Source organism: Cryptomeria japonica, chromosome 9 (genome assembly GCF_030272615.1).
Source record: "Cryptomeria japonica chromosome 9, Sugi_1.0, whole genome shotgun sequence".
NCBI lineage: Eukaryota > Viridiplantae > Streptophyta > Pinopsida > Cupressales > Cupressaceae > Cryptomeria > Cryptomeria japonica.
In genome coordinates this window covers 721,030,672-721,049,817 of record NC_081413.1, presented here as the reverse complement: position 1 = coordinate 721,049,817, position 19,146 = coordinate 721,030,672, and the positions used below count along the sequence as shown (strand labels likewise).

The window sequence follows — 19,146 nt, the reverse complement described above, 5'->3', positions numbered from 1 at the left end:
TTTGTTTGGGATCCAATCCTTGTTCCTTAGGTGGAGAATGATCTAAGTTTGCTTCTTGAGGTGGTTTGGAGTTGGAGAAATGGAGAATCAAGCTCAAATCATGATTTTCGCTCCTGACCCTTCCAAAGGGTCCAGAGCAAAAATCTTCATGGACCTCATTGTCTTCCTTGTTAGGCCAAGTTCTTAGTGTCCAAGGCATGTTGGAGGAAGGATAAACATATTCTTGCCTTGAGGAATGAAGGAAAGCAACAAAAGATGAAATTTCAACCCTAGAGAGGGAATTTCGCTCCTGACCCTTCCAAAGGATCCAGAGCGAAATTCCTTGTAAACCTTGTTTTTTGACCTTGGTTAGGCTTCAATCCTTGTTCCTTGGATGAAAAATGATGCAATGTATCTTGTAAGGAAGAGTGGGATTGAAAAAATGAAGGATTTTAGCCAAGAAGGTGAGTTTTGCTCCTGACCTTTCTAAAGGGTCCAGAGCGAAATTCCTAAAATCCCTTATTTTCCTAGCAAAGTCAAGTCAAACTTGGGTTTTTGTAGCTTGGATGGGTGAGGATAAGTGTTGTCTTGCCTTTTAAGGTGGATTCAAGTTGAAATGATGGAGGAATAAGCCTAAAACAAGATTTTCGCTCCTGACCCTTCCAAAGGGTCTAGAGCGAAAATCCTAAAACCCATCATTTTCTCCAAAATTTGTACCAAGCCATGCCTAGACCAAGGTGAGGGATGCCCTTGAGATTGTCCTTGAATTGATTGTTGTCTCAAAAAATTTATGATTTTGGGCTAGAAAGGGAAATTCGCTCCTGACCCTTCTAGAGGGTCCAGGGCAAAATTGTGCAAAACTTATCTTTTCCCTTAGTTTCATGCCAAATCTAGTGTGGATCATGATTAAAGAAGGCCTTAGGAATGACTCCAAATTGTCAATTATTATCAAACTTGAAGGAATTGAGCCAAAAAGTGATTTTCGCTCCTGACCCTTCCAAAGGGTCCAGAGCGAAAATCTTGAAACCACCTATTTTCCTTGCAAGTCTAGTCAAACGTTAGGTTTTCATGGCTTGGATGGGTGCAAGGAGACATGTTCTTGCCTTTTGAAGTTAATTGGTGTTGAAAATGATGGAAATTAGCCCAAACCAAGAAATTCGCTCCTGACCCTTCCAAAGGGTCTAGAGCGAAATTCTAGATAGGTCCTGTCCCTGGCTAGTTTCTTGAGCGAATTCTCCTTTTTGGGCCTTGTGAAGATCGAACCAATGTTGCCAAGTTGAGAAGTGGGTTCAATATGGGGGATTCCAGATGAAGTGAAGTGAAGAAAGTGAAATTTAGTGTGAATAGGCAAGCAAAAAGTGAATTTCGCTCTTGACCCTTCCAAAGGGTCCAGAGCGAAATTCATCAAAGTCACTATTTCCTCTTTATGTCAAGACAAGATTTTGATTCCTAAGGCATGAAAAGACTAGAGAGAGGTTGTTTAAGCCTTGCAAGATGAGTTGAAGTGAAGGAAAACAAGCAAAGAGAGAAATTCACTCCTGACCCTTCCAAAGGGTCCAGGGCAAAATTCTCCAAATCAACCATTTTTCCCTTGAGTGAAGCTAAAATGTTGATACCTATGGCATGGTTGAGGTTGGGGTGAGATATTCTTGCCTTGTAGGGTGAATTGAAGTAAAGGAAGTGTAAAATAAAGCCTAAAGAAGGAATTTCGCTCCTGACCCTTCCAAAGGGTCCAGAGCGAAATTCTCATTATCACCTAATTTGCCCATGTGAGAAGCTAAAAGGATGGATCCCTAGACTTTTTTGGACTAAAACAAGCATATGCTCACCTTCCGGAGGATTTTGGAGTGAAAAAATGGGGTAATTGAGGCCTAATCAAGAAAATCGCTCCTGACCCTTCCAAAGGGTTCAAGGCGAAATCCTTTGAAACTGCTATTTTTCACCTTGTTGGGGCCAAGCGAGGAGCTCATTGTGAGGTAACGTTGAAAGGAGGTCTAAATGAGCCAGGAATGCAAAATTCGCTCCTGAGCCCTCCAGAGGGTCCAAGGCGAAATTCTTATTCCCTGGAAAGAGTCTTGAACTAACTTCATTTTATTATCTTTTGTTGATGATTTAAGGTGTGAAATATTATGTTGAAATGAATTTATTATGCGTCCTTAATCATCTTTTGATTTGTTTTGCAGATGAAAGAAGATCAAGCCAAGATAAGGACGACCTTCTCCAGTTCAGCATCATCAAGGACGACCTCCTCCAGTCCGGCATCAACAAGGATGACCTTCTCCAGCCCAGCATCATCAAGGACGGCCTTCTCCGGTCCAGCATCATCAGGGATGACCTCTTCCAGTTCAGCATTCGAAGGAAAGGTACACCATCCATCCTGCATGTCGAAGACAAAGGAAGTTAAAGCAAGGGTTCGTTGAAGAAGCAGACAGTTTCAGAAGAGTTAATTAAAGCTAGCTTCTCAACAACATCAAATTGAATATCTACCAAGTTACAAGTGTCAGACAAGGTGGCATCCCAGTCATCACTCCTCCAGTCGGGTTGGTCCACTTCAGCATGTTCAGATTCAATGTACCTGACTCGTGGGAGATGGCACAAACTTCGATGTACCTACCCCGGTTCTCCATTGGTCGAATATTCTAGAGAAGACATGTGTCCAAATAATGCAATTATTTCATTGGCTAGAATTGAGTTTGTTGTAACAAACCTTAATTAGGGTTTCATTGTAAATCTTGGCCATTGATCTCAAATTGATCTAAGCCATTGAATTGTATTGTGGGCACTATATAAGCCCTGGCTCCTCATTTGTAAAGGCTAATAGTTAGTCAATGGTTAGCTAATAGAGAATAGTTAGTTAGGAGTTAGAAGGTGAATAGTTAGAAATAGTGAATAAGTCAGTTAATAGTATAGCAATTAGAGTAGAATAGAAAGATAAGGCAAGGATTGTTGCCAAGATGTTGTTGTAAAAGACTTGTAAACTTCATTGAAGAAATGGTGAAATCTATGGGTCGATTCAACAATTTGCATGGTCTTTATACTTCTCAGATTTGATTTCATGGTATTAGATGAGTGGAAGAAATGTGTTTGATTGATGGTGAAATTTGTATATCTATACTACTAGCAGTTTGTTGATTGCAGACTTGCCTTGTGTAGTCAACTGGAATCATTCAGCGTAAGCCTAACTTCAATTGTCGCTTCTTCACTGATATGCATCAACCTGATGGTGTCTATGCCTGTAGCGATGATCTGAACATCATAAAGCTTTCCTCTGAAGATCGCACTAACCTTGTGGAGATGGTCCTAGGATGTCAAAACAAGACTTAGTTAGAATTTCATCAAAGATCATTCATTGCTCCTACATTCTTAGTTTCAAAATTAGATCATTTCCTCGCCCTCATCCTTTTTTCCTTTTTTCAAAAAATCTAGGCTAGTGAAATCCTGTGTTCCAGCAATATTCAAAGCAAATCAGACGTTTAGGTCATCAAGTGTAAGTCCCCTTGTGATTCCAGCAAAATCACATCATACCACAGAGAGCTTATCCACGAGTAGAGATCCTACAAAGCAGAACCTTGGAGTTGCCTCGACAGATCCTTCGGTGATATCTTCAGCAGTCGGGAACTTTGTTCAAGAGAGGATAAGGTACCTTTTAGGTATTTTATTCTGTGTTCGCATGTGCATGAAAAACACATCAACAGGACCCCACCTAGTCCTTCATCTACCTTCTTACATTCTAGATCTTAGAATAGATTCTCTAAACCCTATGCTTTCGATATTTCTTTATCTCCTAGTGAGTAGATAGGACTTGAGTTCCAACAGATTAAATGTTCAGGCAATCAAATGTAAGTCCCCTTGTGATTCCAGCATAATCACATTAAACCACAAGATCTTATCCACATGTAGAGACCCTACATACAAGAACGTTGGTGTCTTCTCGAATGATCCTTAAGCAAATCTTCAGCATCCGAGAGATTTTGTTCAAGAGAGGATAAGATACCTTGGTATTTTATTCTGTGTTCACATGCGCATGAAAAACATATCAACACTACCATAATGGATATCAGATCATGGCATATCCATGGATATTAAGACTCATAATATCCACCATGATGATCTCTTGCAAAGTTATAATGGACTATTTATTGACATCAAGTCTCATGATATCTACCATAATGTCTAAGAGATATTAACTATCATGATATGTCCATAGATATCAAGTCACATGATATCGATCATGATAGTAAAATTGATCATTGTAAAGTCGTCACCTCACAATATCAATTAGATACAAGTGTTCATTATTGAAAAGTCGTCACCTTTCAACAATGTCCACAGGGGCCCATGAAGTCACACACATGACAATAAAGAGTTTACACATTAAACATCTTTAAATATTAGTACAAATAAAATAATTAGAGACTCAATCTCAAATTGAATTTACATTTTCAACCATACCAAGTTTATCCTGAAAGTGTTCAACTTTTATCTTGGAGAGTGGCTTGGTGAGGATGTCTGCTGTTTGATCACTTGTACTAATATACTCCAACTGGATCACATTCCTTTCTACCATGTTTCTAACATAGTGATAAGGAATCTCAATGTGTTTTGATCTATCATGAAACACTGGATTCACTGAGAGCTTGATGCAACTCTGGTTGTCACAATGGATGAGAGTAGGATTCAAGGGCTGACCAAATAGTCCTACAAGCAGTTTCCTAATCCACACTGCTTCTCTTGCTCCCATGGAGGTTGCAATGTACTCAACTTCTGTAGAGCTCTGTGCAATTGAGGATTGTTTTCTACTGATCCATGAGATCATTGCTGATCCTAAACTGAAGCAACATCTTGATGTGCTTTTGCGGTCAACCACCCTTCCAGCCCAATTTGAGTCAATGTATCCATGTAGATCTAGGTCTACATGTTTGTATCTAAGACCATATCCAATTGAGCCTCAAAAGTATCTCAGAATGTGTTTTGCTGTAACAAGATGTATCTCCTTTGGTTCACACATAAATTGGCTAAGTGCATTCACTACATAACAAATATCAGGTCTAGTGTTGACCAAATACATCAAGGATCCAATTATCTGTCTGTAGAGAGTGGGATCTGCAAATTCTGAGTCTATTGCTGCTTCCTTCAATTTGTGCAGATTTGTTTCCATAGGTGTAGACATGGGTCTGCACTCCATCATTCCAAACCTCTTCAAAATGTCAATAGTATACTTTCCCTGATTCAGAGTGATGCCATTTGTTTGCTGCCAAACTTCTAATCCAAGGAAGTAATGTAGGATACCCAAATCCTTCATATCAAATTGTGAAGCAAAGTCCTTTTTACATTGGGTGATTAGGTGATATTCTCATGTGATTAACAGGTCATCAACATATAAAATAAGAATTAACATATCACCATCAATTACCTTAAAGTAGAAGTTTGGATCTGCATCATTCTTGGAAAAACCTAACCCCAAGAGGTAGTGATCAATTCTTTCATACCAGGCTCTAGGGGCCTATTTGAGTCCATACAAAGCTTTCTTCAATCTGCAGACATGTGATTCAACCTTATGTATAACAAATCCTTCAGGTTGTTCTAGATAGACTTCCTCCTCAATTGTGCCATTCAGGAATGCAGTTTTCACATCCATCTGATTGATCTTCCATCCCTTTGATGCCGCAATAGCAATTACGGCTCTAACTGAAGTGTAATGGGCAATGGGGGCAAAGGTCTCTTCATAATCAATTCCCTCTTTCTAAGAGAAACCCCTGGCAACAAACTGGGCTTTGTGTTTTTCAATGCTACCATCTGCAACATGTTTGATCTTGAAGAGCCATTTTGATGATACCGTAGATTTTTATTTAGGTCTTGGTACGATGTCCTAGACATCATTTTTTATAATGGACTGATACTCTTCTGACATAGCATCTTTCCACACTTGATGATTGAGAGCCTCTTTAACACAGGATGGTTCTGAATTTATGATCTCACTCATCAAGGCAACATAACTAGAGAATCTATGAGGTCTCTTTCTTTCCCTGAAGGTTCCCTTTGGTGCTATATAATTCTTGGCTTCTTGAATCATCTTCCTAGTTCAAAGAGGTCTCTTTCGGTTTTCATTATTGGGTTCATTTAAGGGAGCAATTTGATCTTCATTATCAATTTCTTCAGGAGTCTCCCTCTAAATCTTAGGAGCACAATTCTCTTCCATATTGTTAGGAGGATCTTGATCAGATCTCTTGAAAGCAATGTCTTCCTAAAAAATGACATCTCTGCTAAGTTCAATTAATCTTTGACCAGGTATGTATATCCGATAGGCTTTAGATGTTTCACTATAGCCTACAAACACTCCTTTTCTGCCCGAGGGTTCAAACTTAGACCTCTTTTCTTTAGGTATATGTAAGTACATAGGACAACCAAAGATTCTTAGATGACTTATATCAGGTTTGATGCCACTGAATGCTTCTTCAGGTGTTTTGTTGTCTATAAGTGAATGAGGACATCTATTTTGGATGTAGACAACTGTTCTAGAGGCTTTGACCCAAAATGAAGTTTCTATATTTTGATCATACATCATACCTCTAGCAACTTCTACTATAGTCCTATTCTTTCTTTCCCCCACCCCATTTTGTTGGGGATTATAAGGTATAGTAAACTCCCTCCTAATTCCAGCATTTACACAGAACTCCTTAAAAATGTCTGAAGTATATTCCCCCCCATTGTCTGTTCCTAATGTTTTGATTTTCTTCCCTGATATGTTTTCTACAGGAGCTTTGAATTCCTTGAACCTCATAAGGATTTCTTCAGACTCTTTACATTTAAGAAAATATATCCAAGTTTTCCTAGAGAAGTCATCTATAAATATTGCATAGTACAAGAATCCTCCTATGGAGGTTACAGATATGGGTCCACATAATTTAGAATGAATTAGTTCTAATACATTTTAAGATTTGCTATTACTAGTGTGGAAAGTTCCTTTTGTATTCTTTCCTAAGGCACAACCCTTGCATGTTCCTTCATGATTTTGGTTTAGCTTAGGCAAACCAATCACCATTTTCTCTATGGAGAGTAGAGCATGAAAAATGGAGATGCCCTAATCTTTCGTGTCAAATCTCGTTTGAATTTGAAGTTCATGGATTAGGGCTTGAGTGGGAGTAGTGCATAGTTTGTAAAGGCATTCGTGTCCGACTCCTATAGTATGAGCCTTCTTGATTATGAAGTTCTTTGGCCATGCTAGAACTTTGCCTTCCATAAAGGTTATCCTTTACCCTTTGTCTTCAAGTGTAGAAATGGATACTGTATTTCTCTTTATCCCTGGCACAAATAATACTCCTGTGAGCTGAAGAGATATGCTTGATTTCAGATTTATGTTACAGGTTCCAATCCCTTTGACTGGGTAGTTAGAATCGTCCCCAATGGTTACTTCCTCATCAGAATTCTCTACCATAGTGTCTAGGTGTTCTCTGAATCCGGTGATGTGACACGAGGCTCCACTATCAATCACCTAGGTGTTGAGGCTAGTTGAGACTTGGCTTGTGTCATGTCCCCTTTCTAGAGTGGACATCAGAGACGGAGGAGTTGGCCTATCATTGGAGTCTTGTAGGTTAGCAGAGGTTGATTGGGACTCATTCAGTGCATAGAGTGATTGGATTTTGGCTTTACAGGCAATTTGGAGCCAGGTTGGAGCAGTTCCTAGATTTTAGGGGGTATCCCTAAATTTTAGGAGGTCGTGACAGTTGCTAGCCATGAGGTTATTCATGACCTTTTTGATGGTTTTAGTTTCAGGAGATTTGGGTGTGTTTCCTAGTTTCTAGGAGCATCCCTAGATTTTAGGGATGAGAGTGCCAGTTGATCCATGATTTCCGACTTCAGTCACAGACAGGTGGCAGGTTTTGTTTCAGGCTTTTGGAGTCATTTGAGCCTTCTACAGCTATTTGGGATATATTTTTAATATATTTAAATATTTCCTAAGTTAGCGTTTAATTATTTAAATAAGGCTATGTTTATAGCCATTTTGGAGTAATAAGGGGTTTTTGGCCTCATTTGGATGCGTATCCCTTGGTGCAATAGCTCGTTGGAAAGGTCTTGGACTTTTCTAAATATTTCTCTTTTGACTCAGATCCTTTTGGTGAACGAATTTCTTTATATTTGAAAAAAGGTCATTTTCTATGCACTTGGCAACTTAAAATGAGAAATATAACATTTTAACCCTAAATGCCCCATTGAGTCACTTTTAGGGTTCGAGCTAAGTGGGAAGGTGTTATAAGGAAGTTGAGACCTAATTCTTATTATCTTTTATACATTTTACATCTTGGATTTGAGATTTGGCTCTCGAAGAGCTTTTCAGCATCTGGGACGCCAACCCCAATGCCTTGCCTGTTTGGGACGTAGCCCCCAATACAGTGGTTTGGATTTGCTTGCAGCTATTAGCATCTTAGAGATTGTACGACATTCTTTCTGGAGGTTCAGCGATTTTGACAAAGTTCAGCATGGGGTTTGGGGTTTCTAACCAGTTGGGTGTACTTGGCAGCCGTACGGCTGTACTTGGCAGCCACTTTCCTTCCCACGTGCAGCACTTGGAGGGCTGGAATCTTGCCGCAGCTTCATTCCTAGTTATGTTACTCTTTTAGCATTCAGGTTAGGATTATTCCTGATTGTAATCTTCCTGAATTATTGGAAATCTTCATCTGGTCAAATATTTGATTTTATATCCAGAAATCTGCCCTGAATCGAATTTGTTTTGGCTGTATATGAACTTCATTTTCAGTACTTTGTTCATGTACCTGTACTTCATTATTTACTTGTTGAAAAATTATCAAAATACAAAAAGAATCCAACCCTTCTGCAACTTTTGTCTATTTCTGAAAGAAAATATTAATAAGCAGGAAAAATCAATTTAAAATAATAAAAATTACAGCAGATTAGTAAAAGAGATCCATCAGGGATCTTTCAGCTTGATAAGGCTAAATAGAAGACAAACTTCTCAGGTTCATTCTCCATGCTAGCTTTTTCAATTTCAACAATGGAGGCTTGTTGTTTTGGCCTATCCGGACACTTCAGGGCATAATGTCCATACTTATCACATCTGAAACACTGCACTTGGGATATGTCCATCCTCCTTTTCGAAGAGCCTTTTCTATTGGTGCCCTTGTCCTTCTTCCTCTTGAAGTTCCTCTTTTTCCCTTTCTTGTGAGAGTGAGTTCAACACATGAATATCTTCATTGGTGATATTTTGGTCAATCCCTTTGGTGATCAATTTGGATTCTTCTTGAATGCAATCCTCTTCAACCGATCAAACTTGGGGAGCTTTAAACGTGCACTTATTCCTTGAATAAATGATTCCCATGAAGTTGGGAGTCCATTTAGAGCCATCAACGTTAATTCCTTGTCGTCAATTAGATGACCGATTGTAGAAAGTTGGTCCCTTAATTCAGTGATCCTCATAAAATATAATGTGATAGTTTCTCCCTTATTCATCTTCACATGATGGAGTTGTCTTTTCAATGTGAGAGCTCTGCTAGTATTGTTTATTTCATACATGTCTTCAAGTGATTTGAACATGTGGTATGCTATGTCATACTTTGAAATAACTGGAACTATATGTTCTCTAACTGCACCCACGATCATTTTCATGGCTTTTCCATTGTTCTTGTTCCATTGAATTTTCTCAACATCATCGTTTGGTTCAGGTATGTTTCCCTTTATAAATGAATCTAGTTCATTTTCTTTTAAGGTAAGCATGATCCTAAACTTCCATGATACAAAGTTAGACGCTCCTTCAAGACGATCTTCGAATCTAACTCCGCTTGCCATTATAAAGAAAGGAATGTGATTTTTCTTAAGAGCAAAATGATAGTCTAGATAATCTACTATCTCAAATCTAATCAGATCTTCCTTGACCTTGTTCTGATACCATGTTTATGTAGATCAGATTTCTTAGTAGATAGAATTAGAGGTATCTTTTACTTTTTATGTTTCACAAATGATGCTCTTACTAACCTATGAATCTTGCAGGTTGCTGCAAGTGTAAGGAGGAAATAATAAATGCACACAGTAATTTTATTCGCCAAGTATGATTCTATTGTTGAGTGTGAAGAATGGACCGATCTTCAAAGGCATGTACTTATCGATTGCTGTAACACCTTTCACCAATCTATTCGTGGATTATATAAATGGGTGAGAAGACACATCCATGGATAGACATGTCTCCACACGTGTGGAGACATGTCTCTCCACCGATATGTCTATTCATTAATTATTACAAACATCATTCTGATTCATAATCGGTAGTTTATAATCCATTAACACAACCAATTCATTTACAAAACCGATTCATTATCGATAGTTAACAATTCATTTAACATAACCGATTCACAATCGGTATGTTAAAATGAAGAATCATTAATCGATATACATTATCGATTATGGTAAATCGATACACATTATCGATTATGGTAAATCAATGAAAGTAGTCGATACACACTATCGACAGGGTTTAGATAATGCACGATATTCAATGCAGATTGGTGAACACAGATTTATACGTGGAAGATGATGATCGATGTATGATCAGCCATTTAATCATTCAGTCGAATTTAGTTTATTCATGACATGGTTATTAATGTATGTATATTAATAAATATAATAATAATAAACTCAATTATTATTATTATTATTATGTATATTGGTATACATATATAAATCATTCCAATGATGTAAGTCTCATTCATGATCATACTTATCTGACTAAAGCTATCATCTTTAACATTCTCAAATGAAGAATCCAATCTGAAACCCTCAAGCTCCAAAACCCAGAGAGGAATCAGATATCAAGTAATCAACAATAACGAATTTGATTTCTCAAAAGGGGTGGCTTTATGCAAAATCCACGATTTGCCATTTAGGGTTGCTTTTAGGGTTGTAAAAAATTAACAAAATGGGCGCCCAACTATAGAGAAAATTAAAAAGTCACTTAAATAAATTTAAGTGAAATATTTTATTAAAAAGTCAATGTGACTTTATAATAAACGTCATTAATTAAATATAACCTCTAATCCACTGAAAAATTAATATCTCTCTCAATGTGACTCCAAAAGATGAACTGTCAGAAGCTGGAGATAAAGCTCACAAAACCCATGTGACCAAGGGCCTGTCTAAAAATAGCCAACTTCCCATCTAAAAATAGCCAAAATGCTATAAATAGCAAATCCCTCAATCGGAGTCAGAAACTGCTCAAACGAAGCCTGAACTGAACCCAACATTGAACTGAAGAACATCATCCTCCATCCACTGTCTCCATGACCCTCTATCCATACCCTGTTAGCCTATGAGGGTCCAATAAATAAGCTAACTCATCAACTCTAAAGTCCTCACTAAGATTGGGACATCACATGTAAGTAGTGTTTTGTAAAAAGGGTTTTGGGTCCCTTCAAATTTTGTTTTACTTTGAATAAAAAATATTCTCATTCAATACCAACTATCAACCTGCTTGTCACCCTCAATGTCATGATCATTTTTGTTATCATCATTATCTTCCTCTAATTGTGACATTATGCTCCCATGACAATAACCTCCTCATTTCAAGACTACCAATTTGTTTCTGTGGTGTTCTGGCCAACCAAGCCCCTCATCTACAAAATGCCATTGTGCATGTTCATGTTCATATACACTGTTCCATCTAGCTGAGAGTCCAAGTTGAGGTCATCAAGGCTATCAGCACTATCCCTAAAATCCATCTGCTAAGGCAGAAGTTGCCAGCGCATTTCCATGAAACTGCTGATTCCCACAGGCCTAGGTGTTCAACTTGCAGAAAAATAAAATAAAATTTCCAGATTTGGACAGAAAAATAAGCAATTAGACTGATGTAATAGAAATTTCACAATTGTTTTGCAAAATATTGAGCTATTGGATTTATTTTATAGATTTAATCTGAAAATTTTCTTATATTGTACATAATCACTACTAATCCATACTAATCATTGTCCATCCACAACTCATCATTTCACTGCCCACCTATACCATGTACTGTTCATCTATATATGTACTGTCCGCTCACACATGTTAATGTTCCTCCAAACATGTTAGTCTATTTGGACAGCAATGTCTGCTTATTCCTTGGACAATGATTTGTGGTAACTCTCAGCTTCTTAAGGAAATTCTTCGCCTTCCAAATGGATTGGATCAGTGTACCCTCCTCTCCTAGGGCATGCTCACTCAAATACAGTCTTCTCTCTCCAAAGGCTTCCTCACTCTGAATTAGTATACCCTTCATAGTATGTACTTTTCCTAGTGCGTCCTTGCTTTGAAACTAAATGTTGAAAGAATGAATACACAGAATTTGAGAGTTGGATGGCCAATGTCACACACTTCAATTAGTCTGGCTTGTATCTAATATTGAATGAAGAAGTTACATGGTAGTTGTAACTTACATTGTAAGTTACCTTTTAGTCATAACTAAACAATGTTTTGTCAGTTACATAAATAGTCTAATATTAAATTATATCTAATAAAACAAAGTCTCAAACTTTAGCCATTCAGGTATTTATTGTACAATATTTTCCATGTATCTATGTTGTTGAGATGTCTAAACTTTTGTATTCTTTTCTTAATATAAGATGCATTTTTTTCCAAAGAAAAGAATTAGGCAATGACTATGTTGTATTTTTATGACCTCATGCAACACAAAATAAAATACTAAGTATTATATCCTCTCTTGAACAAAGACCTCTCAAATGCTAAGCTATGTGATCAAATGAGCTGACTCCATGGTTCCTATAATTAGGTCTTGACTGTACAGTGTATATGTGGATAGACTCAGTGTGTTGATTGATTTTGCTCAAATTGCAAGGGGACTTACGTTTTGCTTGAAATCTAGTTAGAACTCCTTCAATGTGACTGGAACTTGATCATCTAATATTGCAATCTTGTGATGCTTTCTCCTAAACTTACTTGAATTGAAAATAGGATAAAAAGAGAAAGGGTTTAGAGAATCTATGTTAACTCCCAATGACAATAATGAACGATGATTTGATAGACAAATCCTTCATGAAACTACTTTCTACTTAACCAGAGATAGCTCACAACGCCATAGAAAGAGTGCGATTTCCTAAGGTAGTGAAAGATCTTCATATTGTAAGTAATTTCTCCTTGTTGGAATCATTTTAAGCACCAAGTCACCACCTCTATGTCTTTTGCCCAATATGGTGGTCATACTAAAATCATGGATTCCTTGGGGTGAAGAAAATTAAGCACTTGAGGACTAGTCACACTCTACTCTCCAAGTCTTGGATTTTCACATTTGATCATGAAGTCATGGAAAAACTTGCTTATCAGCTTTCATACATCTTGATAGTGCAACATTCATTCGACCTAGCTCTTAAAGATTTCCAAGTTGTGGATTCCTTGAGGTCAAAGAATTTGAGCATTTAAGTTGGGGATTCCTTAGGGTCAAGGAATTTGAGAAGTCAAGGTGGGGATTCCTTGACGTCAAGGAATTTAACTTTCATCAACACTCGTAAATTTTTTGATATCCATTTTTCATCCAAGTCTTGATCGATTCCTCTCTTCCTCATCCAATCCTTGAAGCGCTTCCATTTGCTTGAGAGTTGTTCATCATTCATTAAACCTATCTCATGACTTAACCTATGGGTTGCATTGTGAATCCTTTCTCAATGAAGCTCTTGACTCCTATCCAATATGTAAGCATTTTTGACAAAAAGAAGCTGAAGGTTGTTTGCTCATCTTCTCACAAGAAAAAGGTTAATGACTAAAGAAACTACTGCCAAGAGAAGCACACTAAGCAAAAGAACTAACCTACGAGCAAAAAGGTGGGGATCCCCATTTGCAATGGGGCGATGTGTGAAAACGTCACAACAAACTAAAGAAATGTCTCCTTAAAGAAGAAATCCAATTTTCTAATCAAGAAGAATATGAAAACCAAGTCTGTGTATATATAGTGTCACCTCTTTGCCTTGCCAATCAGCTTTTCTTCCTTGTAAAATGCCATACACCATTTTTAAATGCACGTCATTGCCTAGTTAATTACAGATAGATCCTACATCCATGACAAGGCAGGTATCTATCACAAAATCTACTACAACATACATCATGCATCCATCCAAAGCTTGAGATTTTAGTCTACAAACTCAGCTAGAATGTTCCCATAGAACACATAATGTTGCTCATGAAAGGTTTGCAAGAGAATTCAACAAAGACAGTTGTGCACTAATTTCATTTATAACTAATAAGGAAGGTCTTAGATTACTCTTTAGATTCATTTGTGATGCACTTTCTTGCAAGGTGTTATATAGCTATGTTAATGTGTCCAAGTAACATCTTTTGTGGGAATAGAATAACTTGTTTCTTGATTAATTGATTTGGGAGGCCAAGGGACAAAGTTGCCAAATGTTTTTCACTAACCATCCTGGTCTACACTATTTCAGCAGCACTCAGCTTGGGAATGCACCAAGAAAAAAACTTGAGAAGTTGTACCTGATGTAGTAGCAATCTTGCTGCCCTTTGATGTTTTGTGAACAGTATCATAATTGTATTCTTTCTTTCACAATTTAAAGGGTTGTTATGTCCCCACTTTTAGGTTCTCTTGTAGTGCAGCAGGTGTTGACTTTTTGGGTTCGTGTTAACAAGATAAGAGAAGGAGTATTTCGATGTTGCCAATGTGTTCAAATGTATTAATGGAGATGATTGACATTTTCTGGAGTGATTTCGCACAACTTGTCCAAGAATTACTTTTCGATTTCGCCAATGTGTTCAAATGGATTAATGGAGATGAACGACACCTCTTGGAGTGATTTCGGACAACTTGTTCGGGCATTACTATTTTTAGTAAGTCTCAGTTCAAACACTAATTGGTCAGTTGGGAGTTTAGGCTGAATTACTATTTATAGCAGTTACTATTTATAGTAAACTCTATTTTTGGCAGTTGGTCATAGCTTCGATCTCCTCTCAGCTGCAGCATGCAGTGTCTTCAATTTCAAGGTTTGGATAGTTTTGGCTATTTTTAGCATGTTACTATTTATAGTAAATGTTATTTTGGGTTAACTGGTCTCAATCTCAGCCTTTCCTCAATTTCAGAGTGCAAGGTTTTCACTTTCGGGACTTGGTGAATTTCTTAAGGCTGGGAAATATTATACTGTTTTTTCAGTTAAATATTTTAATAAAGCGATTTATCACTTAAGTGAAATAAAGTGAATGTCAAAGTTAAGGATAGAAAGTAATATTTTAATATCATTTTATGTGGCCTTTTAAAGTGAAAAGAAATTAAAAGATCTAAATGATATTTTAAAGAGCAAAAAAATCCACATTTCCAAACAAGTAGCCAAAAAAAGATATTTTTGAAAAATAGCAGAAAAAACAAAAAAAAAGTGTTTTATCGAAAAATAGCCAAAAATAAAAATTGTTTTATCGAAAAATAGCCAAAAACAAAAAGTGTTTTATTAAAAAATAGCCAAAAACAATTTTTTTTTTTTTAAAAAAGCAATGAAAAAGGAAAAAGTGTTTTTTTTGAAAATACAACTAAAAAAAAAAAAATGTTCTTTCTTATAATAGCTCTCAAAAGTTATTAAAGGAGGTCTCATTTGAAAATATGTTGAAGATGATTATTTCTGATATTTCTTTTTATGGGAAGTAGTGTTCCACAGAGACGCGTCCCCCCAAAAAACCATGCATCCTCCATAGGGAGACATTTTTGAGACTTAGGGACTTGGGGGAAACATCCCCACACAGCACCACCACTTCCGGCACCTCTTCCACCTCTACCAGGGATGCCACCAGATTGCTTGCTAAATGCTATTACATATTGATTAAAATGTTTAACTTCGTGAAAACTAGTTGGCATTTCATGGGGCATTCAAAGAGATGTTATACTGCAGATTTTGCCTTGAAGATTTCAATTCAACTCTATTTTTATATCAACACCGCACACCCCCACCCCACTGCACTGCTGCCGTCCCCCCACCATCCCCAAATTTAAGCCCTTGGTCCCGTGGTCCTCAAAACCCGTCCCCGCATCCCCCCGTTAGGAAACTGTGTAACATTGATGGCAAGAAAACCCTGCATGTGGTTCCCGTTCAACTCAGCCTTCCGGAGGACGAAATCCCTTCTGAAGAAGATTGGCTACAGTAATGGAAGATCTACTCTGGTTGATTGTTGGAAATATCATACTGTATTTCACAATGCATTCAAAATTTCAAAGGTTTGTAGTTTTTTGTGTGTGGTTTCTTTCACAAATAGGTTGCAGGAGAGTTTGGCTTGGATTTGTTTAGGGGATTTAGAGGCACATACTCCACCATATTCCAAGTGCAGGTTTAATCGATTTCTTGGTGTGGGATTTAATTCCGTATTCTTGGTATGGGTGTATTTCTCCATTCTTGGTGCTGGTTTATACTTAATATTTGGTGTGGGATTATTACATCTTTCACGTGGATTTATTCTTAATCCTTGGCCTGGTTATCATTTAGTTGAATTCCTGATTGTGGGTTTGTTGCTGGGTGAAAATTTGTCTTACCAGTAGCTGCAATTCAGACTTTTCATCATTATTGGCTGCTCAGCTTAATCTGCATGTCTCTACTATAAATAGTTTGAAAGGTGGTATGCTGGGCTTTCAATGGAAGTGCTCATTTACAGTTTGCAACATTTTCTAAGACTGATTTAAAGGTCAGAGAATTACCTTTCCTGCTCATTGTGTTCTGCTGTAGTTTATAGCAGATTGTTGAAATTTCAGTTTGTAATGAAATTGTATTTGAAAACATTTTGCCAATATATGAACGAATGAAAGTTTATATCCATAACATTACAGAGCAGATTCAGAAGTTTATCAACCGTACTTGTATTGCAAGTCTTTGCCATAAGGTTAAGAAAAGGAGAGCTCTTTATTCCATTTATGTATGCCAATTGTTTGTTAAAATGTCATGGTAAAGAAAGTATTCAGTTAGGGTGCCAATTGTTTGACAAAATACTTTCATAGCTGAGTGGGTGAATGAAGTTCAAATTTTTAAGTGCAAATAGGGTGGGACATTACAAGGATATTTTCTCTAACCTAATTTATAGAAGTAAATGAGAGAAAGTCTTAACTATTACCCAAACTGTCTGATGACTCTGGGTGCGAAACCCAGGTGACTGTGGCAAAATCATTGTGTTGATTCAGACTTGGAAGATCTCTTTCGAGTTCGGGCTCAGACTTGGACTAGGGAAATAGGGTTGGAAATGAAAAACTATCTCTGTCAATGGTCGCTAGAACAGTTGGTAGTTCTCTCAGCCTTTGCAATTAGATCGGGGTTTAAATCTTGCTAGTGACATACATGCCACTGCCCATTCTTCAATGTAAGTGGATTCTGGTGCAGGTTAAAACCAGGAACTAAATACCAATTATCAAAAAAACAACAATCTAACTAATTACCAACTATAAGATCAAAAACCAAAAACTGATCAGGGAGTCTCAACACTACGTGCAAAAAGGTCCACGCACATCGGGGTATGCTTCTTGATGCTTCCGAGGGAAAGATTATATTGGAATCGCTAGTCTATGTAAATTTGTCAATTGTCAGTCAAAACAGAAAAACTAATCTGGCATGCTGAATGACAAGTTCGGTTTTGACCAAAAGAAACCAATAAAATGCTCGGGCATGCTGAATGAAACGTTGGGTTGGACCAAAAGAATCTACATAGTTTCAACATCTCCATAATTTCAATAAGATAAAAGAAGAAATTAATTACAATTTCACTTCTCAAAGCTAATACGGTCCGTGCCAAAAATAGTATACCTGCTGAAGTACCTATGAAAGCACTGCAGTTGGAGTCCATCATAGTGAGCACAAGTCGGGTTCCGTTGAGCAGAGTCTCGTCATTATTGATATCCTCCAATGCCAACTCAATGGCCTTCTTAGCTACTCTCCCAATAGTGGTATTGTAGGCTACAAGAGCACCCACATTTACAGTTGCAGGTCTCGTTCCATTTTGTGCTAAGCAGAGGAATATACAGTCAGAAAAAATCACTATGGAGACAAAACCCAGTACCAGCACCAGTACCCTATTAATGACCATTCTGACAAACAGTAATTAAAAAACGCAACCCAGATCTGATTTATGCATCCAGCTTAAGATGGTATCAGTGAATTAGCATAACAAATAAGCTGATTGATGTGGCATTCAAATTTTGGGTATATTTGTAGAAATCTGAGAAGCAAAAACCGTTAGACCTATATTTCTTGACCATGCTTCCTTCACCTTGTCGTGAGTGGCCAAAATGGAAGGTGCATAATGCACTGGAGGATGAGGAGGCAAATTAGGAGGTCCATACAAAATTTAGCTTTGAAATATGTAAATGTAGGGACACTATCTGGGGTATACGTTGAAAACGAACTTGAATTCTGTTTTTTCAGAAACTAGTTTACGAGATAGGAACGTTCTACGGGTTTTCTCTTCGTTTAACATCAACTGGTACCAATTTTTGAGTCGCAAGAACGCTCATCATTTTATTAATATTCAAATAGTAGATACAGTTTGCAATTTTTGGATTAAATTGTGTGAGAACAATTTTATCATTCTCATTGATATAGTTTTTGCAGGTTTTTTTTAGATTAAATTGTGTGAACATCATCAAAATGATAAACAAGACAAGAAAAGCAGTTTTTAGATTAAACTGTGTGAACAATTTTTACTTTCAATGGATCATACTACATGATCCTTCATCAAAATGATAAACAAGAAAGGAAAACGATTAGTAGTTTTAAGATTAAATTGTGTACAAGATTCATCATTAAAATAACAAATAATAAAGGAGAATGATAGAATTGTTCAGAGTTTAATCCAAAAACTGCAAATCGTATCGTTATAAATTATGAAAATCTCATCTTTAATTAGTAAATAGTAAAGTTATTTTTATTTAAAAAAAATATTTATTAAAAATATTAAATTTTAAAAAAAGCAGCATTATTTTTTAATGATCATTTTATCTAAGGACGTTTAAAATGTCTTCTATAAGGTGATGGATCACTTTCCAAAATCATTAATATATTTTATGCATTTGAATATGATAATACCTGTAAAGGATTAGAAAAATTTATTTTAGTACAATCTTTTTTTCAAATTATTTAAAAATGTGTCTATAATGGAGTCTAATATTTTTGACAATTTGAATGAAATTAAATTCAGAGTTATTCAAAA

The 19,146-nt window shown here is 36.8% G+C and overlaps 1 protein-coding gene across 6 annotated transcripts in view; it reads right to left on the bottom strand.

Moving 5' to 3' along the window:
• The window catches only part of LOC131073794 (glutamate receptor 3.3), a 52,274-nt gene extending 33,815 nt beyond the window's left edge, over positions 1 to 18,459 (bottom strand). The window contains exon 1 of one of the 6 annotated variants that reach the window (XR_009112992.2): positions 17,745 to 18,459. Coding sequence is in view for 3 of the 6 variants with exons in the window: in XM_058010304.2 (XP_057866287.2) it covers positions 17,745 to 18,024 (280 nt within the window). In the remaining 3 variants the exon portion in view is untranslated. The remainder of the gene's footprint in view (positions 1 to 17,744) is intronic. The other 5 variants (XM_058010304.2, XM_058010303.2, XM_058010302.2 and 2 more) reach the window with 5 other exon arrangements.
• Positions 18,460 to 19,146: the final 687 nt, after the last annotated feature.